Source organism: Mercenaria mercenaria, chromosome 6 (assembly GCF_021730395.1).
Source record: "Mercenaria mercenaria strain notata chromosome 6, MADL_Memer_1, whole genome shotgun sequence".
NCBI classification, from domain to species: domain Eukaryota; kingdom Metazoa; phylum Mollusca; class Bivalvia; order Venerida; family Veneridae; genus Mercenaria; species Mercenaria mercenaria.
Genome location: NC_069366.1, coordinates 8,270,330 through 8,292,937, shown reverse-complemented (window position 1 = coordinate 8,292,937; position 22,608 = coordinate 8,270,330). Strand labels below are relative to the sequence as shown.

Below are 22,608 nucleotides of genomic sequence, written 5' to 3'. Positions count from 1 at the left end.
ACTATTTATTTGTTAAAACCAATCCTTAAAGTGAACATGTAGCTTTAATACAAGTGTCAAGATTGAAAAGCATTTCTTCAGGGCATAGAGATAAATATATACCACAGATACATTAATGATTATCTCTCTATTTCTAAAATATAATAATGAAATATCTCTGGAAGACATTTATAGAGAATATTAGGTTACTGTCTGATTAATTTAAATTTATTAGGCGAGTTGAAGAAAATATATTTGGCGAGGCTCTGCCGAGCCTTATATTTTTTCGTAGACGAGCCTAATAAATTTAAATTTATTCAGACAGTAATCTAATATTCTATTTATCCTACCTGTTCAGAAAATTAGGAAAAAGTCGTTGGAAAGAGCAACAGCGTGCAGACTTGACGTCATATAATATGACGTTTGCTAGTGTAATTCAGTTTGTGGAAAATTGAAAAAATGCAATAACTTTTTTGTTTCTGGATAAAAACTTTTGATTTTACCACTTATTTTCTTAGTTAGAACATTTCCAATAAAATGATAACAGTTTCAATGAAAAATTCAGAAAAAAATTGTTTTCAAAATTTCCGGCTGAAGTGCTGTAAAAGTGAAAAATAGCAATAACTTTTTTGTTTCAGGATAAAAACCTTTGATTTGACCACTCATTTTCCAAGTTCAGACATTTCCAATACAATGGTGATGATTTAAATGCAAAATTTTGATAAAAGAAGTGATTTCAAAAGTTCCTGCAAAAGCGATAACTTGACACTGACTAGATAAAGCAAAGTTTATTAGGCAGGCCGATATTGCGCTATATCTTATATGAAGGTAGGATAAAGTATCATACATGACTATGTGAAGCACATACATATTGAATTTAAACTGAATTTAAAGCTTTTACAGAGATCAATAGTCAGGAAAATTACGAAATGAAATAGAAAAGAAGGTGCATATATTTGCGATATACTGGTTATCAAAGGAAAACAATGTACAATTATAGGAATTAATTTGATATAGAAGTCTGAATCATTCCTATTAACAGTGACTATGAAATATTTTAAAAACTTAAAATATTTTGAAACTTTCAACATGTTCAAGAAAAAAATTGGAAAAAAATTGCATTTTTTCTAATTAGTAAAAAAAAATATGCTGAAATTTCCACACCATTTCAAAACTGTTTTCTTTTTTTACGATAACTTCTGAACTAATTGTGATTTCTTAAAAACAGAATATTCTGTTTTTGGCTTTCTAACGACAAAAGGAAAATTATAGAAAAAGCTTGTTATTGAAAATGTGATTCCAGCAGTAGAAATTCTCAACAACTGAATCAACATACATCAACTTCCCGGCAGCACACCCACTGCCACTCAGTACATTAGGCAAATCTACAATATTCAATATCATATAGAACAAGAGCTGTCTCCATAGGATGACACATGCCCCCGATGGCACTTTGAATGAATAGTTATGGCCGATGTTAGAGTTTAGGACCTTTGACCTACGGAGCTGGGTCTTGCGCGCGACACGTCGTCTTACTGTGTCACACATTCATGCATAGTTATTTTAAAATCCATGCATGAATGACAAAGATATGGACCGGACATGCCCATCAATGCACTATCATGAAAAATTACCTTTAACATCTAAGTGTGACTTTGACCTTTGAGCTACAGACCTGGGTCTTGCGTGTGACATGTCGTCTTACTGTGGCACACATTCATGCATAGTTATTTGAAAATCCATCCATCAATGACAAAGATATGGACCGGACACGCCCATCAATGCACTATCCTTTAACGCCTAAGTGTGACCTTGACCTTTGAGCTACGAACCTGGGTCTTGCGCACGACACATCGTCTTACTGTGGTACACACTCATGCCAAGTTATTTGAAAATCCATCCATCGATGACAAAGATATGGGCCAGACACGCCCATCAATGCACTATCCTTTAACGTCTAAGTGTGACCTTGACCTTTGAGCTACGGACCTGGGTCTTGCGCGCGACACGTCGTCTTACTGTGGTACAAATTCATGCCAAGTTATTTGAAAATCTATCCATCGATGACAAAGATATAGACCGGACACGAAAATTGCGGACAGACCGACAGACACAGACCGACAGACAGTTCAAAAACTATATGCCTCCCTTCGGGGGCATAAAAAGTACTTCTAGAATTTGCTTCATTACGGTTAAATATAACAATGTATATTATTCGCCTCGAGTTGTCATAATAGGCTTTTATTCTTTCACAATGATGGTAAGGATCAATTGTAAGCAAACAATAAAAATTGCAAGTTAAACCAGGATTTACAGGAGAATCAAAACAAAAATGTGATTTTATAAAACTTTATAGAACCTTGTTCTTCCATCACAAGTACACATTATGTTTTTCTTGGAATGACAGCAATTTTGGTAATGTAAAATACCAGACAAAATACATTTAAAAGCATTCAACTTTACAGCCTTTTTGAACTTTCATTAATATATTTTAGATTAAAACATTATAATGTTATCTTAACAACTCAAATGAAAATGAGAGCAATTTAGATAATATCAAATATCAGACAGAAACATCTGAAAATCATTTAATTTGATTCTAAGACCAAAAAAAAACAACCCCTCATAGGACCAAGTCGACTCAGCTTCATTCCATTTGTCAGACTTGTTCTGTAACATTGATAATGTTAATACTGGGGTTTCTCAGTCAAACAAACAAACAAACAAACAAATCGATGACAGTTTGGGTTTCTTAGCCTAGCTTATTTTTCAGTGACGGTTACAGAACCGGTAGGTCAAATAATCGTCTCTAGTTAATATGCATAGATGGTAACTGTAAAGATTATATTACATTTGCTGATATTTCCCTCAACTATCTATGTCTGTGATTGTCTTTATAATATCAACATATCTTTCACTGGTACAAAAACTATAAAATGATCATACTTAGCCAAAGTATGAAAAAAAAAAAGATATCTTTCACTCATGAACACAATACCTTACAGTTTCACTTGTGGCTATGCCACTCATGAAAATATTGCATCTGGTGTTCACTTGTGAAAAATATTCAATCTTACACTGAAACAAACAAATATCCTCTATGTTACAGATAGGGTTTATGAAGTGAATTCTTCATGAAAAAGAAACCGACAGGGAGTGACCGACCGAGGTTTCTTTTTCTCGAAGAATTCTCTTCATGTACTCTATCTGACATAGTGTGAAATCTACGTCTGACCAATCAGAATTGCAGAGTCAGTCGTGTTGGATTCCCCACCCCCCCACCTTTGACTAACAAAAATGTGTTGGCTTCCTTTGAAATACGAAGAAGGGGCAGTCATTGGAATGCATGCGCATTCAGTTGAAGCTCTTCAGCGTGTAGAGCTGTTCTTCCAAAAGCCACATTTTTTTTAAAAATAACTCACTCTGATTGCTCAAAAATGTAGGTTGCACACTATGTATTATTGAAATTTCATTTTTCTCAAATCCCAAAAGTAAAAACCAATATGACATTAATTTACCAATCTTCTGTTCTTCAATTTGATGTGCTTACACCTGATGGTATGGTAACTATTTGTCAATTAGACCAAAAGGCTGGGGACTGACAGAACATTCACAACCATCGATGACAAAGATATGGGCCAGACACGCCCATCAATGCACTATCCTTTAACGTCTAAGTGTGACCTTGACCTTTGAGCTACGGACCTGGGTCTTGCGCGCGACACGTCGTCTTACTGTGGTACAAATTCATGCCAAGTTATTTGAAAATCTATCCATCGATGACAAAGATATAGACCGGACACGAAAATTGCGGACAGACCGACAGACTGACAGACCGACAGACAGTTCAAAAACTATATGCCTCCCTTCGGGGGCATAAAAAGTACTTCTAGAATTTGCTTCATTACGGTTAAATATAACAATGTATATTATTCGCCTCGAGTTGTCATAATAGGCTTTTATTCTTTCACAATGATGGTAAGGATCAATTGTAAGCAAACAATAAAAATTGCAAGTTAAACCAGGATTTACAGGAGAATCAAAACAAAAATGTGATTTTATAAAACTTTATAGAACCTTGTTCTTCCATCACAAGTACACATTATGTTTTTCTTGGAATGACAGCAATTTTGGTAATGTAAAATACCAGACAAATACATTTAAAAAGCATTCAACTTTACAGCCTTTTTGAACTTTCATTAATATATTTTAGATTAAAACATTATAATGTTATCTTAACAACTCAAATGAAAATGAGAGCATTTAGATAATATCAAATATCAGACAGAAACATCTGAAAATCATTTAATTTGATTCTAAGACCAAAAAAAAACAACCCCTCATAGGACCAAGTCGACTCAGCTTCATTCCATTTGTCAGACTTGTTCTGTAACATTGATAATGTTAATACTGGGGTTTCTCAGTCAAACAAACAAACAAACAAACAAATCGATGACAGTTTGGGTTTCTTAGCCTAGCTTATTTTTCAGTGACGGTTACAGAACCGGTAGGTCAAATAATCGTCTCTAGTTAATATGCATAGATGGTAACTGTAAAGATTATTTACATTTGCTGATATTTCCCTCAACTATCTATGTCTGTGATTGTCTTTATAATATCAACATATCTTTCACTGGTACAAAAACTATAAAATGATCATACTTAGCCAAAGTATGAAAAAAAAAAAGATATCTTTCACTCATGAACACAATACCTTACAGTTTCACTTGTGGCTATGCCACTCATGAAAATATTGCATCTGGTGTTCACTTGTGAAAAATATTCAATCTTACACTGAAACAAACAAATATCCTCTATGTTACAGATAGGGTTTATGAAGTGAATTCTTCATGAAAAAGAAACCGACAGGGAGTGACCGACCGAGGTTTCTTTTTCTCGAAGAATTCTCTTCATGTACTCTATCTGACATAGTGTGAAATCTACGTCTGACCAATCAGAATTGCAGAGTCAGTCGTGTTGGATTCCCCACCCCCCACCTTTGACTAACAAAAATGTGTTGGCTTCCTTTGAAATACGAAGAAGGGGCAGTCATTGGAATGCATGCGCATTCAGTTGAAGCTCTTCAGCGTGTAGAGCTGTTCTTCCAAAAGCCACATTTTTTTTAAAAATAACTCACTCTGATTGGTCAAAAATGTAGGTTGCACACTATGTATTATTGAAATTTCATTTTTCTCAAATCCCAAAAGTAAAAACCAATATGACATTAATTTACCAATCTTCTGTTCTTCAATTTGATGTGCTTACACCTGATGGTATGGTAACTATTTGTCAATTAGACCAAAAGGCTGGGGACTGACAGAACATTCACAAGCATGGTATATCATATAATAAAATAATTTCAAAATAGTCTAGGTTATATCTCTATACATCTTAGTGCACCAAAACTATTCTGCAATTTAAACTTTTTCCAAGGGAGTATCTTACCCCCCAGACCCCTCCAGATATAGTATGCATATATATGTGACTGTGCTTCAATTAAGGATAAGATAGACCTCAGTTTTTTTACAGTTTTTTCATCGACAAGCGGAAATGTGATTTCACTTGAGACAGATAAAGTCTTGTTACTAGTCTACATTTTTCAATTTAATGTAAAAACAGAGGACAGGTTTTACCCTATTTTCAAAACAATAGGGCCAAGATGCCCCTAGGTCACTCACCTGAGAAACACACCAATTTTCATTAGGATTGGACCAAAAATGTGGTCTCTTGAGTTTAAACAAGTATTTTCTTTGATATGACACAGTGACCTAATTTTTAACTCCAGATGACCCATATTCAAACTTGACCTAGATTTCATGAAGGCAATGATACTGAGCAAATTTCATGAAGATCAATTGAAAAATACAGCCTCTTTCACATACACAATGTTTTTCTTTGATTTGACCTAGTGACCTACTTTTGACCCAAGATGACCCATATTCAAACTCAACCTAGATTTCATCAAGGCAATCATTCTGACAAAATCTCATGAAGATCAATTGAAAAATACAGCCTCTATCATGTACACAAGGTTTTTCTTTGATTTGACCTAGTGACCTAGTTTCTGATCCTAGATGACCCATTTTCGAACTTAGCCTAGATTTCATCAAGGCAATCATTATGACAAAATTTCATGAAGAACAGTTGAAAAATACAGCCTCTATTGCAGACACATGGTTTTTCTTTGATTTGATCTAGTGACCTACTTTTTGACCCCAGATGACCCATATTCAAACTTGACCTAGATTTCACCAAGGCAATCATTCTGACAAAATGTCATGAAGATCAACTGAAAAATACAGTTTGTATTGCATACACAAGGATTTTCTTTGATTTGAACGAGTGACCTAGTTTTTAGCCCAAGGTGACCCATATTCAAACTTGACCTTGATTTCATCAAGGCAATCATTCTGACAAAATTTCATGAAGATCAATTGAAAAATACAGCCTCTATTGCATACACTAGGTCTTTCTTTGATTTGACCTAGTGACCTAGTTTTTGAACCCAGATGACCCATTTTCGAACATGGCTTAGATTATATCAAGGTAATCATTCTGACAAAGTTTCATGAAGATCAATTGAAAAATACAGCCTCTATCGCATACATAAGGTTTTTCTTTGATTTGACCTAGTGACCAATTTTTTGACCCCAGATGACCCATTTTTGTACTCCACCTAGCTTCATCAAGGTAATCATTCTGACTAAAATTCATGAAAATCAATTGAAAAATACAGTCTCCATCGCATACACAAGGTTTTTCTTTGATTTGACCTAGTGACCTAGTTTTTGGCCCCAGATGACCCATTTTCGAAACTGACCTAGATTTCACCAATGCAACCATTCTTACTAAATTTCATGAAGATCAATTGAAAAATACAGCCTCTATCGCATACACAAGGCTTTTCTTTGACTTGAACTAGTGACCTAGTTTTTGAACCCAGATGACCTGTTTTCGAACTTGGCCTAGATTTCATCAAGGTTATCATTCTGACCAAATTCCATGAAGATCAGTTGAAAAATACAGCCTCTATCGCATACACAAGCTAAATGTTGACAGACGACAGACAGACGCCGGACATCAAGCTATCACGAAAACTCACCTGGGCATTGCTCAGGTGAGCTAAAAATCAACAAAAAAAGATTTTTGAAGGCCTTCATTAATTATGTTTGATGATTATAGAGGTATAAAGATAAATGATCAAGGTATGGATACACGAACACTGTTTTAACTATGGCACTGCTCTATACATGGAATCAGGCTGAAATATAACACCTGTCACATGCATTAAAATAGGGCCATTTCAAACCTTTTATTGTATCATACAGGGAAAAAATTATGTTCAGCACCTGTGCCTCGATCTACGTAGCTCAACAGGTTTCTAGGTTATAAAACAAGCTTTTGCTGAGCAGCCTCAGAAAACAACCTTGCACATGTCAACTTCAGAACTATGTTCATAACTGACCAATCAAATGTGCCAGTTTTAGACTTCACGGCAAGCCTTGCACATTGATTAATTCAGTGAATTCTTCTCTCTTTTAATATAGGAATTTTGTTGAATTCTCCAAGAAATTATCTACTAATAAGAACTCCATGAAGATCATGTTACCTGATTGTTGCATACATCTGCAATACTTCGAAAATCTATTGTATAGATCCCAACACCATCGTGTCCATCATATATTAACAAAATCAACAGGAAATGCCTGTAATGGGACGTACAATAAACCGTGTATTTAGCATACTTGCCGTAAATGCAACATATACAATGGACACGGTGAACACTGACAATTCAAACAATGGACCTCTTTACACATTAACAGAAACTGTCAACTGTAATATGGTACAATTACAAACCTTGACTGGTTCCATAAGACTGTATCCTATCTTTCTGTCAACTGTAACATGGTACAATCATAAACCTTGACTGGTTCCATGAGGCTGTATCCTATAGATCTTTCTGTCAACTGTAATATGGTATCCCCACACAACCTATTTTCGACCACAATCTATTTTCGACCGACTAGGACTTTGTATGATAAAAATCTTTAAAAGCCAAATTTATCAGTTGTGATTGTTTCACTGTTTACAGCAGAGACAGAACATGTCAGGAACCTATTCTCCTTCAGTTTTGGTACTTGGAAGTTTATATAAATTCCATTTATGTAGCAGTACCATGTTTTCACGAGGTTTTTCTTATTACTAAAAAACCTGCATGTTTCCTTGTCTACTACATATTCTTACTTAAACCAGTATCAGTATTTATATATCTTTTGTTCTAAATGTATATTGCTTAACACATGTTTACTGCCAGAATTGTGAAGCATACTGTAATTAAATTATTTTGACAATGCAATCATGATGCCTGTCCTTGCAACAGTTTTCTTCATTTTCTAAGCAATTTGAAATATTCGGAGTGTCAAAAGCTTGGCAATAATATGATACATTGTCATCTGTGACAGCTATCAATGTAGCAGATGTGACACCCTGGTTCTCTGGAGTAATTGAGCACATGATATAGTTCTTTAGATAATGCACTAACTTTTGTCTGCCATTTACTTTACCCTACCCCCTGTAATCTAGGTGCCAATTTAGGCAAGTGTACCTACAGTATATTGATCTGCCATGTTGGTTTTGGTGTTTGTTGCCAGACTTGATTTGTGAGTGTTCTATCTTTGCCATGTTGTAATTAAACTACAGTAAAAGTTTAGTGCTGTTTCTTTTTGCTGAAATGAAAATACCACCTGTGGTCGGATTTAGGTTGTAAATTTTCAGCATGACTTCATTCTGATGGCTTTCAAAATCATCATGCCAGGGATTCGATCAGTAAGAAACTTGAAACTTAAATGGTATGCTTTTATAGCACTTATGCTGATAGAAAGTGTGAGACAATAAACCAAACATTTGGACTTGCATTTGTACAAAACTGGACAGAAAACCTGTTAAGCGGTCAAAAACTGGTTGTGCCGGTATACAATAACAAACCTTGACTGGTTCCATGAGGCTGTATCCTATCTTTCTGTCAACTGTAATATGGTACTATTACAAACCTTGTCTGGTTCCATAAGGCTGTATCCTATCTTTCTGTCAACTGTAATATGGTACAAACACAAACCTTGACTGGTTCCACGAGGCTGTATCCTATCTTTCTGTCAACTGTAATATGGTACAAACACAATCCTTGACTGGTTCCACGAGGCTGTATCCTACTTTTCTGTCAACTGTAATATAGTACAAACACAAACCTTGACTGGTTCCACGAGGCTGTATCCTACTTTTCTGTCAACTGTAATATAGTACAAACACAAACCTTGACTGGTTCCATGAGGCTGTATCCTATCTTTCTGTCAACTGTAACATGGTACAATCATAAACCTTGACTGGTTCCATAAGGCTGTATCCTATCTTTCTGTCAACTGTAATATGGTACAAACACAAACCTTGACTGGTTCCATGAGGCTGTATCCTATCTTTCTGTCAACTGTAATATGGTACAAACACAAACCTTGACTGGTTCCATGAGGCTGTATCCTATCTTTCTGTCAACTGTAATATGGTACTATTACAAACCTTGTCTGGTTCCATAAGGCTGTATCCTATCTTTCTGTCAACTGTAATATGGTACAAACACAAACCTTGACTGGTTCCACGAGGCTGTACATCCTACTCATTGTATCTGTCAACTGTAATATGTACAAACACAACCTTGACTGGTTCCACGAGGCTGTATCCTACTTTTCTGTCAACTGTAATATAGTACAAACACAAACCTTGACTGGTTCCATGAGGCTGTATCCTATCTTTCTGTCAACTGTAACATGGTACAATCATAAACCTTGACTGGTTCCATAAGGCTGTATCCTATCTTTCTGTCAACTGTAACATGGTACAAACACAAACCTTGACTGGTTCCATGAGGCTGTATCCTATCTTTCTGTCAACTGTAATATGGTACAAACACAAACCTTGACTGGTTCCATGAGGCTGTATCCTATCTTCATGATGTACACCATCTGTTTCTATATGCTGCTTGAAGTTCTTCCAGCGGGTATCCCTCGTTGGGTCAACCATACACACCTACAATAACAGCAGACAGTAAATATTATAGCATCACTTTGATTAGTTCTTTAAAGTTTGATTGCACTTAGTATTTTCTACACACAAAAAAAATCTTAAATTGCACTAAGCATTTTCTACACACAACAAAAATCTTAAATTGCACTAAGTATTTTCTACATACAAAAAATATCTTAAATTGCACTAAGTATTTTCTACACACACAAAAATTCTTAAATTGCACTAAGTATTTTCTACACACAAAAAAAATCTTACAAAAAAAATCTTAAATTGCACTAAGTATTTTCTACACACAAAAAATATCTTAAATTGCACTAAGTATTTTCTACACACAAAACAAATCTTAAATTGCACTATTTTCTGCACAAAAAAAATCTTAATAATATCAGGGTTACTTTATTAAAGTAACAAGTCCTACCCATCATTATCAGCCTCAAGTTAATAAAATTTTAATTCAGTGCTGCTTTTATGATCTGAACCAAAATCTGACCAAAGTATATTGAAATCATCTACAGTGGTTACAGCGACTACAAAGTTTCAGTTCTGGTAGGTTTACCGACCAACATATAACAACTGTACAAAAGTATAACTAGAGACAGCTTTAAGAAAAGCACAGGTCTCCCAATACTGCTTCATTTCAGCAGATTTTGTGATACAATTTTATTTTTTTGAAAAAGAAAAATGGGTACTGGCATAAATTGTGTAAAAAATTGTAAGCAACCATAATTGATTAACAAGAACTAAAACTAAAACACATATGCCCAACATGATGGTCCCTGAAAGATGACAAGATATTAAGTATGCTGTCAGCTTGACTTCTACATGGAAATGCTGACACATGCAAGAGTAGCTTTGTGCTACACCTTCCTCGGAAGACTGGTTGTTTATGGGACAGACCAGACACATAGCAATTACCTAATCCAAAATGACATAAAATAATTGAAAACTGTCCTTTTAAAATCAGTAATGTATGTTCCGTTTGAAATATATCTAGACTATCAAACTTTTAATGAAGGATTCATACAAAAATACTCTCATTATTTTACAGATTTGCTACAGTTTCTTATTTTCTTATTATTCTTACCTCATATTACCATATGATTCACAATTCACTTACCAAGATATCGTTAACCAACAATAATTTGTAATTATATTACCTCCCTTTATTAATTTTTAGAGAGCCTATACATATATCAAGCTATCAATCTAAATGTTGAAATGACTACAAATCTACAATCGATTGCTAGTGGCAAAACTGAACTTTAAGGGGCTATGAATTCACTATAACAACCCAAAAACTGCCAACAATATACAATACTACCCATGGTACTAAATATCCATACAAAGTTAAGTTGCAATCCCACCAGTAGTTTCATACAAGTACACCTGACAAAATTTTGTGACAGACAGAATGGAGAGACTCCACATATACTGGGAGACAGAACAAGAACTTCAATGTTTTATCTATCAATCATCTCTTCACACAACTTTTGGAAAGAAAATTCTTGGGAAACCAATTATAGGTCTTACTATAAGGAAACTATAGGCCAAGTTTCATTTCAATATCTCAACCTAAACTAGAACTGTCACAGGAGTGACTCATACCCCCACCATACAGTCTTGTCACAGAAGAATGGCAACCAAAAGGAATCTTAAAAATACTTTGGAGTACTTCATCCTGGGCTTCCACATATAAGTAATACTAGTATAATAGTAGTATAGTAATACTAGTAAATATATTAAATCTCTAATATTAGAGATACACTAAAAGTGAATACAAAAAAGTGTCTTACCGACCCATGTTACCACGGAAAAATGTTTTTACTTTTTACATAGGACTTATAATAAAAAAGTTAGAAAAATACCTAAAATATTGAAAATCTAAAAATAGGATTTCTAAAAATAGACTAATTCCTGGAATTTAAGGGGAAGAAACTCAGTACAAAGGTTAAAAAAGTTTACTTCCCTTTGGCTCTAAGCCAATCAGAATGAGATATAGTGAAAATACATCAAAATTAACCTTAAATTCTAGGTAAAAGGGGACACAATTCAAGAAAAATAGTGTCAGAGTTATGCACCTTATGTCACATGATGTGGGTGATGAGGTGGAACATCTATTTTAAGTCTGAATCAAATCAATTCAGTAGTAATTGAGATATAGTGAAAATACATCAAAATTAACCTTAAATTCTAAGTAAAAAGGGGCATAATTCATGAAAAATTGGTGCCAGAGTTATGCACCTTGTGTCACATGATGTGGGTGATGAGGTGGAACATCTATTTTAAGTTTGAATCAAATCCATTTTGTAATAATTGAGATATAGTGAAAATACATCAAAATCAACATTAAATTTAAAGTAAAAGGGGACATAATTCATAAAAAATTTATGTCAGAGTTAAGCACCTTATGTCACATCATCTGGGTGATGAGGTGGAACAATATTTTAAGTTTGAATCAAATCCATGTGGGTGGTTTTCAAAATAATGAAGCTTTTTCTTCTCTCTCACCTTACTTCAATTCAGTTCAGTTTTAGAATGTGTTTTGGAGCAAAATATATCCAAATCAATGTACTCAATAAATGTGTGCAATTTTATCTTGATGGCTCAAGCAGTTTTAAAGTTATATTAAATTATATAGCTAATTTTGTCCCCTGTGCACCCAAAAAAGTGTGACATTTTACATGAAGTATAGTTTTCAACTGAGGTTTACTTTTTAAAACCATGATTTATTGTTACAGCTTTGGCTTTTTAATGTAACTTAAACTCTGCACATTTAAATAAAATACTTCTTTTCATTACCTACATCTTATTGTTACTAATATTTCACATCTTGTGATGGAACCCTTTTCACGAAAAATAGTGAAAAAAATACTAAATTTAAATGTTGAACACTACAATTTCATAACCCTATTACTTTTCAAAAGTCTTAATGTTTTTCTAAGATCTTTATCCTTTCAGCTGTGAAGACACAGTATGATTTTTTTCTTTAATAAATCGACTTTCTCAGAAACTTGATGAATGTCTATACACCTAAAAATGTCCCCTGTGCACCTTTTCAGTTGTTAAGTGTCAGATTTCTTTTATTCTTTAAATAAAATGGGATTTTACTTTATTTTCCTTGAAAGGGAGTTACAACAGATACAAAAGCAGCCTTCAACTTCACATATTACTGACTGTTAAACATTCACAAAGCCAAAAGTGATGTCCCCTGTGCACCCTTTTTTTGACATATATCAATTATCATAGCATTACTGTAATTTGTGGTGGCATTTCTATATTCTTAGCAGTGTGTATGCAAAATTTAGGCATTACTTGATAATTTAGCATTATATAAGAAACCCTGGACAATTAAAAATTCATTGTTTGCATTTTTTTCCGAAGTTGCCAATTTTCAAGTTTAAAAGTGGAAACATCAGTTTTATTGCTTCTTAAGCTCTTAAGTTTACCTAAATATGTAAAGGTTCACTAGTAAATATTATGTAGTTAAAAGAATTTTACTACCATGAACATATTCTATGAATAAATATTTTGATACAATTTGTCCCCTGTGCACCCTTTTTAGTAACATTATAAAGTATGTATGAATTTTACTATTCCTTTTTATCATGCATGGTATTTTGTTATTTTTCTAATATGAATAAGCAGTTCATGTAAATTAAATGATTTCAGTGTGTTAGTTATGTATAAAGTCACTTATTTTTCATTTAAAAGCATTACATTTTGTTGAATTTTCATGTTTTTGTAGTGAAAATTTTCAATTTTGTAGTTATTTTGTGGAATAAACTATTTTTTGATAGTATTTGTCTAAAGTTTATTACCAGTAGTCTTTTTATGAATAGAAAACTAATAATGGATGAATATTACACTGATCTTCAGTATGTGTCCCCTGTGCATCTTTAAAATAACTCAATTTTGAGTAGACAATTCTAGAAATTAGAATTATTGGACATTCTTGAAATTTGGCATGTGGTTTATAAACATGCAACATGTCAGAAAAAAGTTGGTTTTATAATTATATGATAGTTATTTTGCATTCAGCAACAACTTTTCTAGGTAAAGTTTTATTTTCATGTCAAATTTGTGCAGAAAGGGTGATTTTAAAAACCAATGTCCACAAACATATGATTAAATAAGTTTCAAACCATACACATACACCCATTACTTATCATTTATGTTGAAAAAATTACTGTAATACATATTTCCTTGTCATAAAACCATGCAACATTTATCACCCACCTTACTGGAAATTCACTGAACTTTTGAATTAAAGGCTGAAATATTTTCTGATTGGCATTTCTCAACACTTCCCCAAAGTTATTTCCTTCAAATATGAAGTATTTGCTATAATAAAAAATAGGTGACCACCATAAGAAATAAGTTTGAATTTTCAACCCCTATGTCACACTTTTGCTTCATTATTTTGAAAACCACCCATTTAGTAATAACTGAGATCTAGCGAAAATACAACAAAATTAACCTTAAATTCTAAGTAAAAGGGGACATAATTCATGAAAACTTGGTGTCAGAGTTATGCACCTTGTGTCACATGATGTGGGCACATGATGTGGGTGATGAGGTGGAACATCTATTTTAAGTTTGAATCAAATCCATTCAGTAGTAACTGAGATAAAGTGAAAATACATCAAAATCAACCTTAAATTCTAAGTAAAAAGGGGCATAATTCATAAAAAAATGGTGTCAGAGTTATGCACCTTAAGTCACATGATGTGGGTGATGAGGTGGAACATCTATTTTAAGTTTGAATCAAATCCATTTAGTAATAACTGAGATATAGTGAAAATACAACAAAATTAACCTTAAATTCTAGGTAAAAGGGGACATAATTCATGAAAACTTGGTGTCAAGAGTTATGCACCTTGTGTCACATGATGTGGGTGATAAGGTGGAACATGTATTTTAAGTTTGAATCAAATCCATTTGGTAATAACTGAGATAATAGATTTCGGGACGCGACGCGATGTGACAAAACTGACTCCTATATACCCCCCTCAAACATGTTTGGTGGGGGTATAACTACAGCACAGTCTACTCGGGTTTTCTGAATCAGTCTAAATGTGGGCCACTTTAAACGTTGCACAGCTGATGAAAACAATTATCTCAGGAAAATTAAGAAAATTGTTATGTTTGTATACTTTAAGTATCTGCGCATATTAAAAACCTGTAGGTTACATTATTTACCTATTTTTCAAACGATAAACACAGTTTAAGTATGTTGTATATTGAGTCGAGATGCTAATTTTTGCCGAGAAAATATAGCCCTGCTCTCTTCAAGATACTCTTACTTTATTGTCAGGTGATGTACACAGATAAATAATACATGGACATGGTGTAAAATATATACCTATCACACTATAGATATATAAATATTTTAACATCACATATAAAAAAGTTGTTTATATTAAACAAAAATCATAAAATATGGGGTATTACAAATCATTGTACTCTTGTCAGTTCTATTCTATATCAACTAGTTGTTTATTTATAACATATAAACCTCACTTCTCTTTCATCACCGTTAAATATTTACTAGTGTTACCATTTAAATATGCCTTGAACTCATGTCAATAGTAAGTCTGCTACTATGTGTTACACTGAATGGCGGTTTGTCTCCATGTTGAAACTGTCACTATAAATATATGCAGCTTTTATTACGGTCTTATTTTTTAATCAAAAATAATTATTTTGTGTGATGTACCGATCATAAAGTTTTTCTAACATTCCGAAGAGCATTTCATTTTAAAACTAGTATCCACCAGTAAACATCTAAAGGTAGAAATGAGTAACAGCAATAGTGATTCAGAATACCCGGAAATGACTCGAAATAGCCAAGGTCACGGAGTTTGGGAAAATTTAAATATTACACAAAGTAAGAGATATTTTAGAAATCAGATAATAGCTTTTAACTGGCTATTAAATTATCTATTCATGAATATGTATAAACAATATTGTACATGCTGAAGGCTTAGTCCAATTTTAATTTTTATGAAAACTGGTTCAGAATACCCTAGTAGACTGTAATTGAATAAACAGATGTTTTTTTGAAAACCTGGTTAATAATAAGCTTTATGATGAACTGGGTAGACAATTTCTTTGTTTTCTTTTTTTATAAGTAAATATTGTCTTCAATCCCTGCATCTCACTGTTTTCAATTTCTATTTTTGACTGCTGACAAAAATATCTCTGACCTCCTGCAAAACCAGCTGGATAATGCTTCTTCCAACAAACACAGAGATAAGGGACAAGTACATGATAACTGTGTTGCTTCAGTATGCATGTCGAGACATAATAACTGTGCTGCTTCAGTATGCATGTCCAGATATGATAACTGTGCTGATTCAGTATACATGTCGCGACATGATAACTACATGTCGAGACATGATAACTGTGCTGCTTCAGTATGCATGTCGAGACATGATAACTGTGCTGCTTCAGTATGCATGTCGAGACATGATAACTGTGCTGCTTCAGTATGCATGTCCAGACATGATAACTGTGCTGCTTCAGTATACATGTCAGACATGATAACTGTGCTGCTTCAGTATATATGTCAAGACATGATAACTGTGCTGCTTCAGTATGCATGTCGAGACATGATAACTGTGCTGCTTCAGTATGCATGTCCAGACATGATAACTGTGCTGATTCAGTATACATGCCGCGACATGATAACTACATGTCGAGACATGATAACTGTGCTGCTTCAGTATGCATGTCGAGACATGATAACTGTGCTGCTTCAGTATGCATGTCCAGACACGGTAACTGTGCTGCTTCAGTATACATGTCGAGACATGATAACTGTGCTGCTTCAGTATGCATGTCGAGACATGATAACTGTGCTGCTTCAGTAAACATGTCCAGACATGATAACTGTGCTGCTTCACTATACATGTCCAGACACGGTAACTGTGTTGCTTCAGTATGCATGTCCAGACACGATAACTGTGCTGCTTCAGTATGCATGTCCAGACATGATAACTGTGCTGCTTCAGTATACATGGCTATTGCTGTAGATAGGTGTGTTACTTACACAATGATGTACGGTCTCCGGTACTGAATCTTGGCCTTTTAGATCTATCCATGTCGGGAAATACATCAATCGTTCCTGAAAGCAAAATATGAAAGAAGGGATCTTTTACTGATTTTATGCTTAAAGTAAAGAGCTATATATATATATATATATATATATTATAGTTATATTATGTCTGGATTCTTCCTTTAACATTGCCGAACCAGGCTACTTCATTTCCTAGAAATATGATCTGTTTTCCCTAAAAGACCCTGTATGGGTTTAGGAGAGTCTTAAATAAATACTAACTGAACAAAAATATGGTAAGCAACATAGCAATAACTGGAGAATAATTTTACGTAAGTGGCTACTTCTACAAAATACTACTTCCAACAACTTTTAAGAGAACAATTTTTTACTGAAACAAATAGGTATCACTAGAGATTACAGATCATGAGCATCCAACAAATGAGCAAAAACTTGTGTTGGACACATCTTTTCTATATATGGGGTGTGTGGAAGTAAACACATCTGTTATATATATATGGGGGGGGGGGGTGTGGAAGTAAACATCTTTTCTATATGTAGGGTGTGTGGAAGTAAACTATCTTTTTTATATATGGGGTGTGTGGAAGTAAACAATCTTTTTTATATGTGGGGTGTGTGGAAGTAAACACATCTTTTCTATATGTGGGGTGTGTGGAAGTAAACAATCTTTTTTTATATGTGGGGTGTGTGGAAGTAACACATCTTTTCTATGTGTGGGGTGTGCAAATTAAACATGTCTTTTCTATATGTGGGGTGTATGAAAGTAAACACATCATTTCTATACGTGGGGTGTGCGGAAGTAAACACATCTGTTATATATATGGGGTGTGTGGAAGTCAAGTACCTTTTCTATTATGTGGGTTGTAAGGAAGTTGTGAGTAGGTATGCATGTAAATGCCAGGTCAAAATTAAAATGTCAACATACAGCCATTTTCTTCACATCAAATGAGTGTAATGTAGCTGAGCAGACGACCATCTGCAGACGTTTGCCATCATTCGTAACCTTTGGAATCTGAGCATGAAGACGATTGATCAGGTCTGTATAACCCTGACTTAACAAACCATCCTGAAATTCACAATAAACAATGCTCAACAAATTACAGAATAAATAGAGAATATTTGTTTGTTTTGAGTGAATATGGAATATATCTCACTGAGAAGTGAGAAAATTTTAAATATTTTCATGAGCACGTAGCGCGAGTGAAAATGTGAACATTTTCTCACTTCTCAGTGAGATATATTCCATATTCACTCAAAACAAACAGATTTTCTTTTTATTTTATACTCAATTACGTTGAGATGTGCATTTTGCAACAATTTTTAATCTCAGCGCGGGAAACAGACGCGCGTAAACAGACATGACGTCAGACGTGTTGTGACGTTAGAAAGACGCACACAACATAATGTTCCATTTTATTTTATTTTTTGCTGCATAACATTATGAAATTCTCAGTAAGTAAAATAATTTGAATCGAGAAATATACTATAAAGAACAAAGTGCGACTACAATTTTCATCCTGTTTTAAGCAAATAATTTAAAATTCATACACAATGTATGAGGGGGCGGAGCTATATCTCTCACAGTGTGAAAATATAGAGTTCATATTTTCACAGTGTGAGTGATGAGATATAAAAATATTTATTGATGGAATACAGTATTTCATTAGTTAGCATAAAATAAATGGATATATTTCAGGACTTCTTCCAGACATCCATTCTTGCAATGACTTACTATTCTATGCTATTATTCTCTTTTCTAAGGTAATACATTGCATAAATTTGTGCCTATTTTGTAAATAGTTCCGTACCGGCTTTCACTCACAAACAAAGCTGTTCAGTAATACAGGCCTAAGTTGTTAATGCTGTTTCAGTGTAAAATATAGTTTTAAACAAGAGCTGTCTCCATAGGATGACATATACCCCCGATGGCACTTTGAATGAGTAGTTATGGCCGATGTTAGTGTTTAGGACCTTTGACCTACGGAGCTGGGTCTTGCGCGCGACACGTCGTCTTACTGTGTCACACATCCATGCATAGTTATTTTAAAATCCATGCATGAATGACAAAGATATGGACCGGACACGCCCATCAATGCACTATCATGAAAAATGACCTTTAACGTCTAAGTGTGACCTTGACCTTTGAGCTACGGACCTGGGTCTTGCGCGCGACACGTCGTCTTACTGTGGTACACATTCATGCCAAGTTATTTGAAAATCCATCCATGGCTGACAAAGATATGGACCGGACACGCCCATCAATGCACTATCCTTTAAAGTCTAAGTGTGACCTTGACCTTTGAGCTACGGACCTGGGTCTTGCGCGCGACACGTTGTCTTACTGTGGTACACATTCATGCCAAGTTATTTGAAAATCCATCCATCGATGACAAAGATATGGACCGGACACGCCCATCAATGCACTATCCTTTAATGTCTTAGTGTGACCTTGACCTTTGAGCTACGGACCTGGGTCTTGCGCGCGACACGTCGTGTTTCTGTGGTACACATTCATGCCAAGTTATTTGAAAATCCATCCATCGATGACAAAGATATGGACCGGACACGAAAATTGCGGACAGACGGTTCAAAAACTATATGCCTCCCTTCGGGGGCATAAAAATCTCTTGTTTTCTTTTACATATTCTCTTGCAGCAGTGCTGCAAGGTATGCAGCTTATATGTGAAAGCATGAAAAGTTCTATAGATGGATTGAGACAAAAATGCAAAAGATCTATCTTATATATACCTATATCAATGCACTTTAAAAAAGTACTTTTACACTTGCTTACTTTTCAAACATCAGTATTATGTCTTAGAATAAGCCGTTTTTTTTTTTATATTGATGAAAATATAAGTCTTCCTTCCTATCAAAGTAATTACAGTCCCTTCCAGACATTTATTTTCAGACAAAAAATCCTAAACATCCTCAAAGACAAAAGACAAGATAATTATGCAGTTATGCACTTTATGAACAAAAGTTCAGCAAATACTGTGTCTTCTATTAGAAATAAAATTATCCCTCTTTACTGAAAAAATCTGTTCTCAAATTTTATTTTCAAGCAAAATTATAAGTAATTTCACAAAGAAACCACTTCCCTATATACTCTTAAATATGTAACACATCAGAAAAATGTCACCAAATTATTTTTTGTTAAAATTATTATCCTGATGAAGGTCATTATATGACCAAAACTAGTAGATATTAATTAAGTTGTTAAACCAGTACCCAGTGTTTGATGTGTCATCTTGAATCCAGTTTCTTAAAGGGAAAGGCAACGTTGTTCTAATTTTAATTTTGTCAGCTGGGATTTCTTAAATCATTTAAAGAAGTGAAAGAATTTTCAAAATCGGACTAAAACTGAGAAAGTTATGAGCATTTAAATATTTGATCAAATTGGCGGCCATTTTGTTTCCATGGCAACAAAAAACAAAATGTCAGATTTATTAAATTTTTAGATACACATTTGAACTGCATTTACTTATTACTGTAAAATAATTCATCTGCTTTTTCCAGCTATAATGAAAGAAATTATCATGTTTTACACCTTATACTCAAGAAACATTTGAAAATTAATCTGTTTAAAAGGTTATTTGCTAAATAAAGTATTCAGCAGTGTGTAAATGATGTCATAAACACACTAAAATGGCTGCCTCCATTATCAGCCATTTTCTTAAATTTCAAACTGCCATATCTTTTTCAATAATTGTCCGATTTTAAAAATTATTTCAGCGTTATGAAAGGCTTGATGATGGCTTTCATTTAAAATTAACTTATTTTCAGGCTTTCCTTACCCTTTAAATATGAAATGAGTTTCTTACAAAAAATAATTTTATCTGTCAGATTTCATATAACAGGAGGGTCATGATGACCCTGAAACGCTCACCTGAGTAATAGGAGCCACATGTTTCAAATGGCAAACTGATGCTAAAATATTAGAAAGTAGGTCAGTAGGTCACATTCATGGTCACTGAAAGACAGTTTTAAGATTGGTGTGCAAAACTGTACATGTCATCCAAATTTCAAGGCTGTATCTTAAAAAAACAAGAAAGTAGGTCAGTAGGTCAAGGTCACAGTCAAGTGATCCCTAATCACTTGGGTCATCAGGTAATTATAATTAAACTGTCTAGGAAATATGATCTGATAATTTTTGAAGTATTTTTTCCTATATAACTCATAATTATAACAAGTGACCCCCAGGGCGGGGCCTCTTTTCACCCTAGGGGCATAATTTGAACAAACTTGTTAGAGATCCACCAGATAATGTTACATATCAAATATCAAATGCCTAGGCCTTTAATTTTTTTCTTATATAAGTCTATGTTAAACTTGGTACCCTCAGGGCAGGGCCTCTTTTTACCCTAGTGACATAATTTGAACAATTTTGATAGAGAAACACTAGTAAAGGCAACATACTTAATATCAAAAGCCTAGGCCTTGCAGTTTCAGACAAGAAGATTTTTAAAGTTTTTTTCCTATATAAGTCTATGTAAAACATGAGACCCCCCGGGGCAGGGCCTCTTTTCACCCCAACGGCAAAAAAATTGAACAATTTTGGTAGAGAACCACAAGGCAATGCTATATACCAAATATCAAAGGCCTAGGTCATGTGGTTTTAGACAAGAAGATTTTTAAAGTTTTTTACTATACAAGTCTATGTAAAACTTGTGAGCCCCGGGGCGGGGCCTCTTTTAACCCAAGGGGCACAATTTGAACAATCTTGATAGAGGACCATAAGATGATGTCACACGACAAATCAAGGATCTACGCCTTGCAGTTTTTGACAAGAAGATTTTTAAAGTTTTTCCTTTCGGTTGCCATGGCAACCACAGTTCTAAATGGAATTAATTTCTTTGAACAATTTTGAAAGGGGACCATCCAAGAATCATTCCTGTGAAGTTTGGTGTAACTCTGCCAAGTGGTTTTCAAGAAGAAGATTTTTTTAGAAAATGTTGACGGACGAACGACGGACGACTGACGACGGACATTGAGTGGTCACAAAAGCTCACCATGAGCCTTTGGCTCAGGTGAGCTAAAAATCATCAACAAAAGGCAGTCTAAGCACCAATTGTTTCACCAAGTGGGTTATAACCTACCTAGCAGTTTGAACAGTAATTCTGAACCAACTGTTGTTGACTTGACATGCAGACGAATTGAATAACCAAATCAAAGCCTCCAGTGCTTAGTGAGTGATATTTCAGGGTTAAGATTAGGGTTAGGGTTAACTTTAACTTTCCTAGAATATGGCGCCACTTTATGCTGTTAACCGATCAAAATGCCGTCTCTCCATGCTGTTTACCATTTAAAGTGCATAGAATTTTATTTATGCATGTTGCATTATGAGTAGAATTTTAGGTATGCGCGAGAGTGGGTTCATATAGAAAAACTGATACAAAAGACAGAGTGAGCAGAGTGATTCCGAATATTTCGAATGTGAATATAAAGTTCATAATAATAATTCTAGAATACGTTGC

At 34.3% G+C, this 22,608-nt stretch overlaps 1 protein-coding gene across 1 annotated transcript in view; it reads right to left on the bottom strand.

Moving 5' to 3' along the window:
- The window catches only part of LOC123549716 (ATP-dependent RNA helicase DDX1-like), a 193,714-nt gene that overhangs the window by 141,768 nt on the left and 29,338 nt on the right, over nt 1-22,608 (bottom strand). The window contains exons 13-15 of the mRNA XM_045338033.2: nt 18,060-18,200; nt 17,108-17,182; nt 9,945-10,056 (exon numbers count right to left, since the gene is read on the bottom strand). Coding sequence (XP_045193968.2) covers nt 9,945-10,056; nt 17,108-17,182; nt 18,060-18,200 — 328 coding nt within the window. The remainder of the gene's footprint in view (nt 1-9,944; nt 10,057-17,107; nt 17,183-18,059; nt 18,201-22,608) is intronic.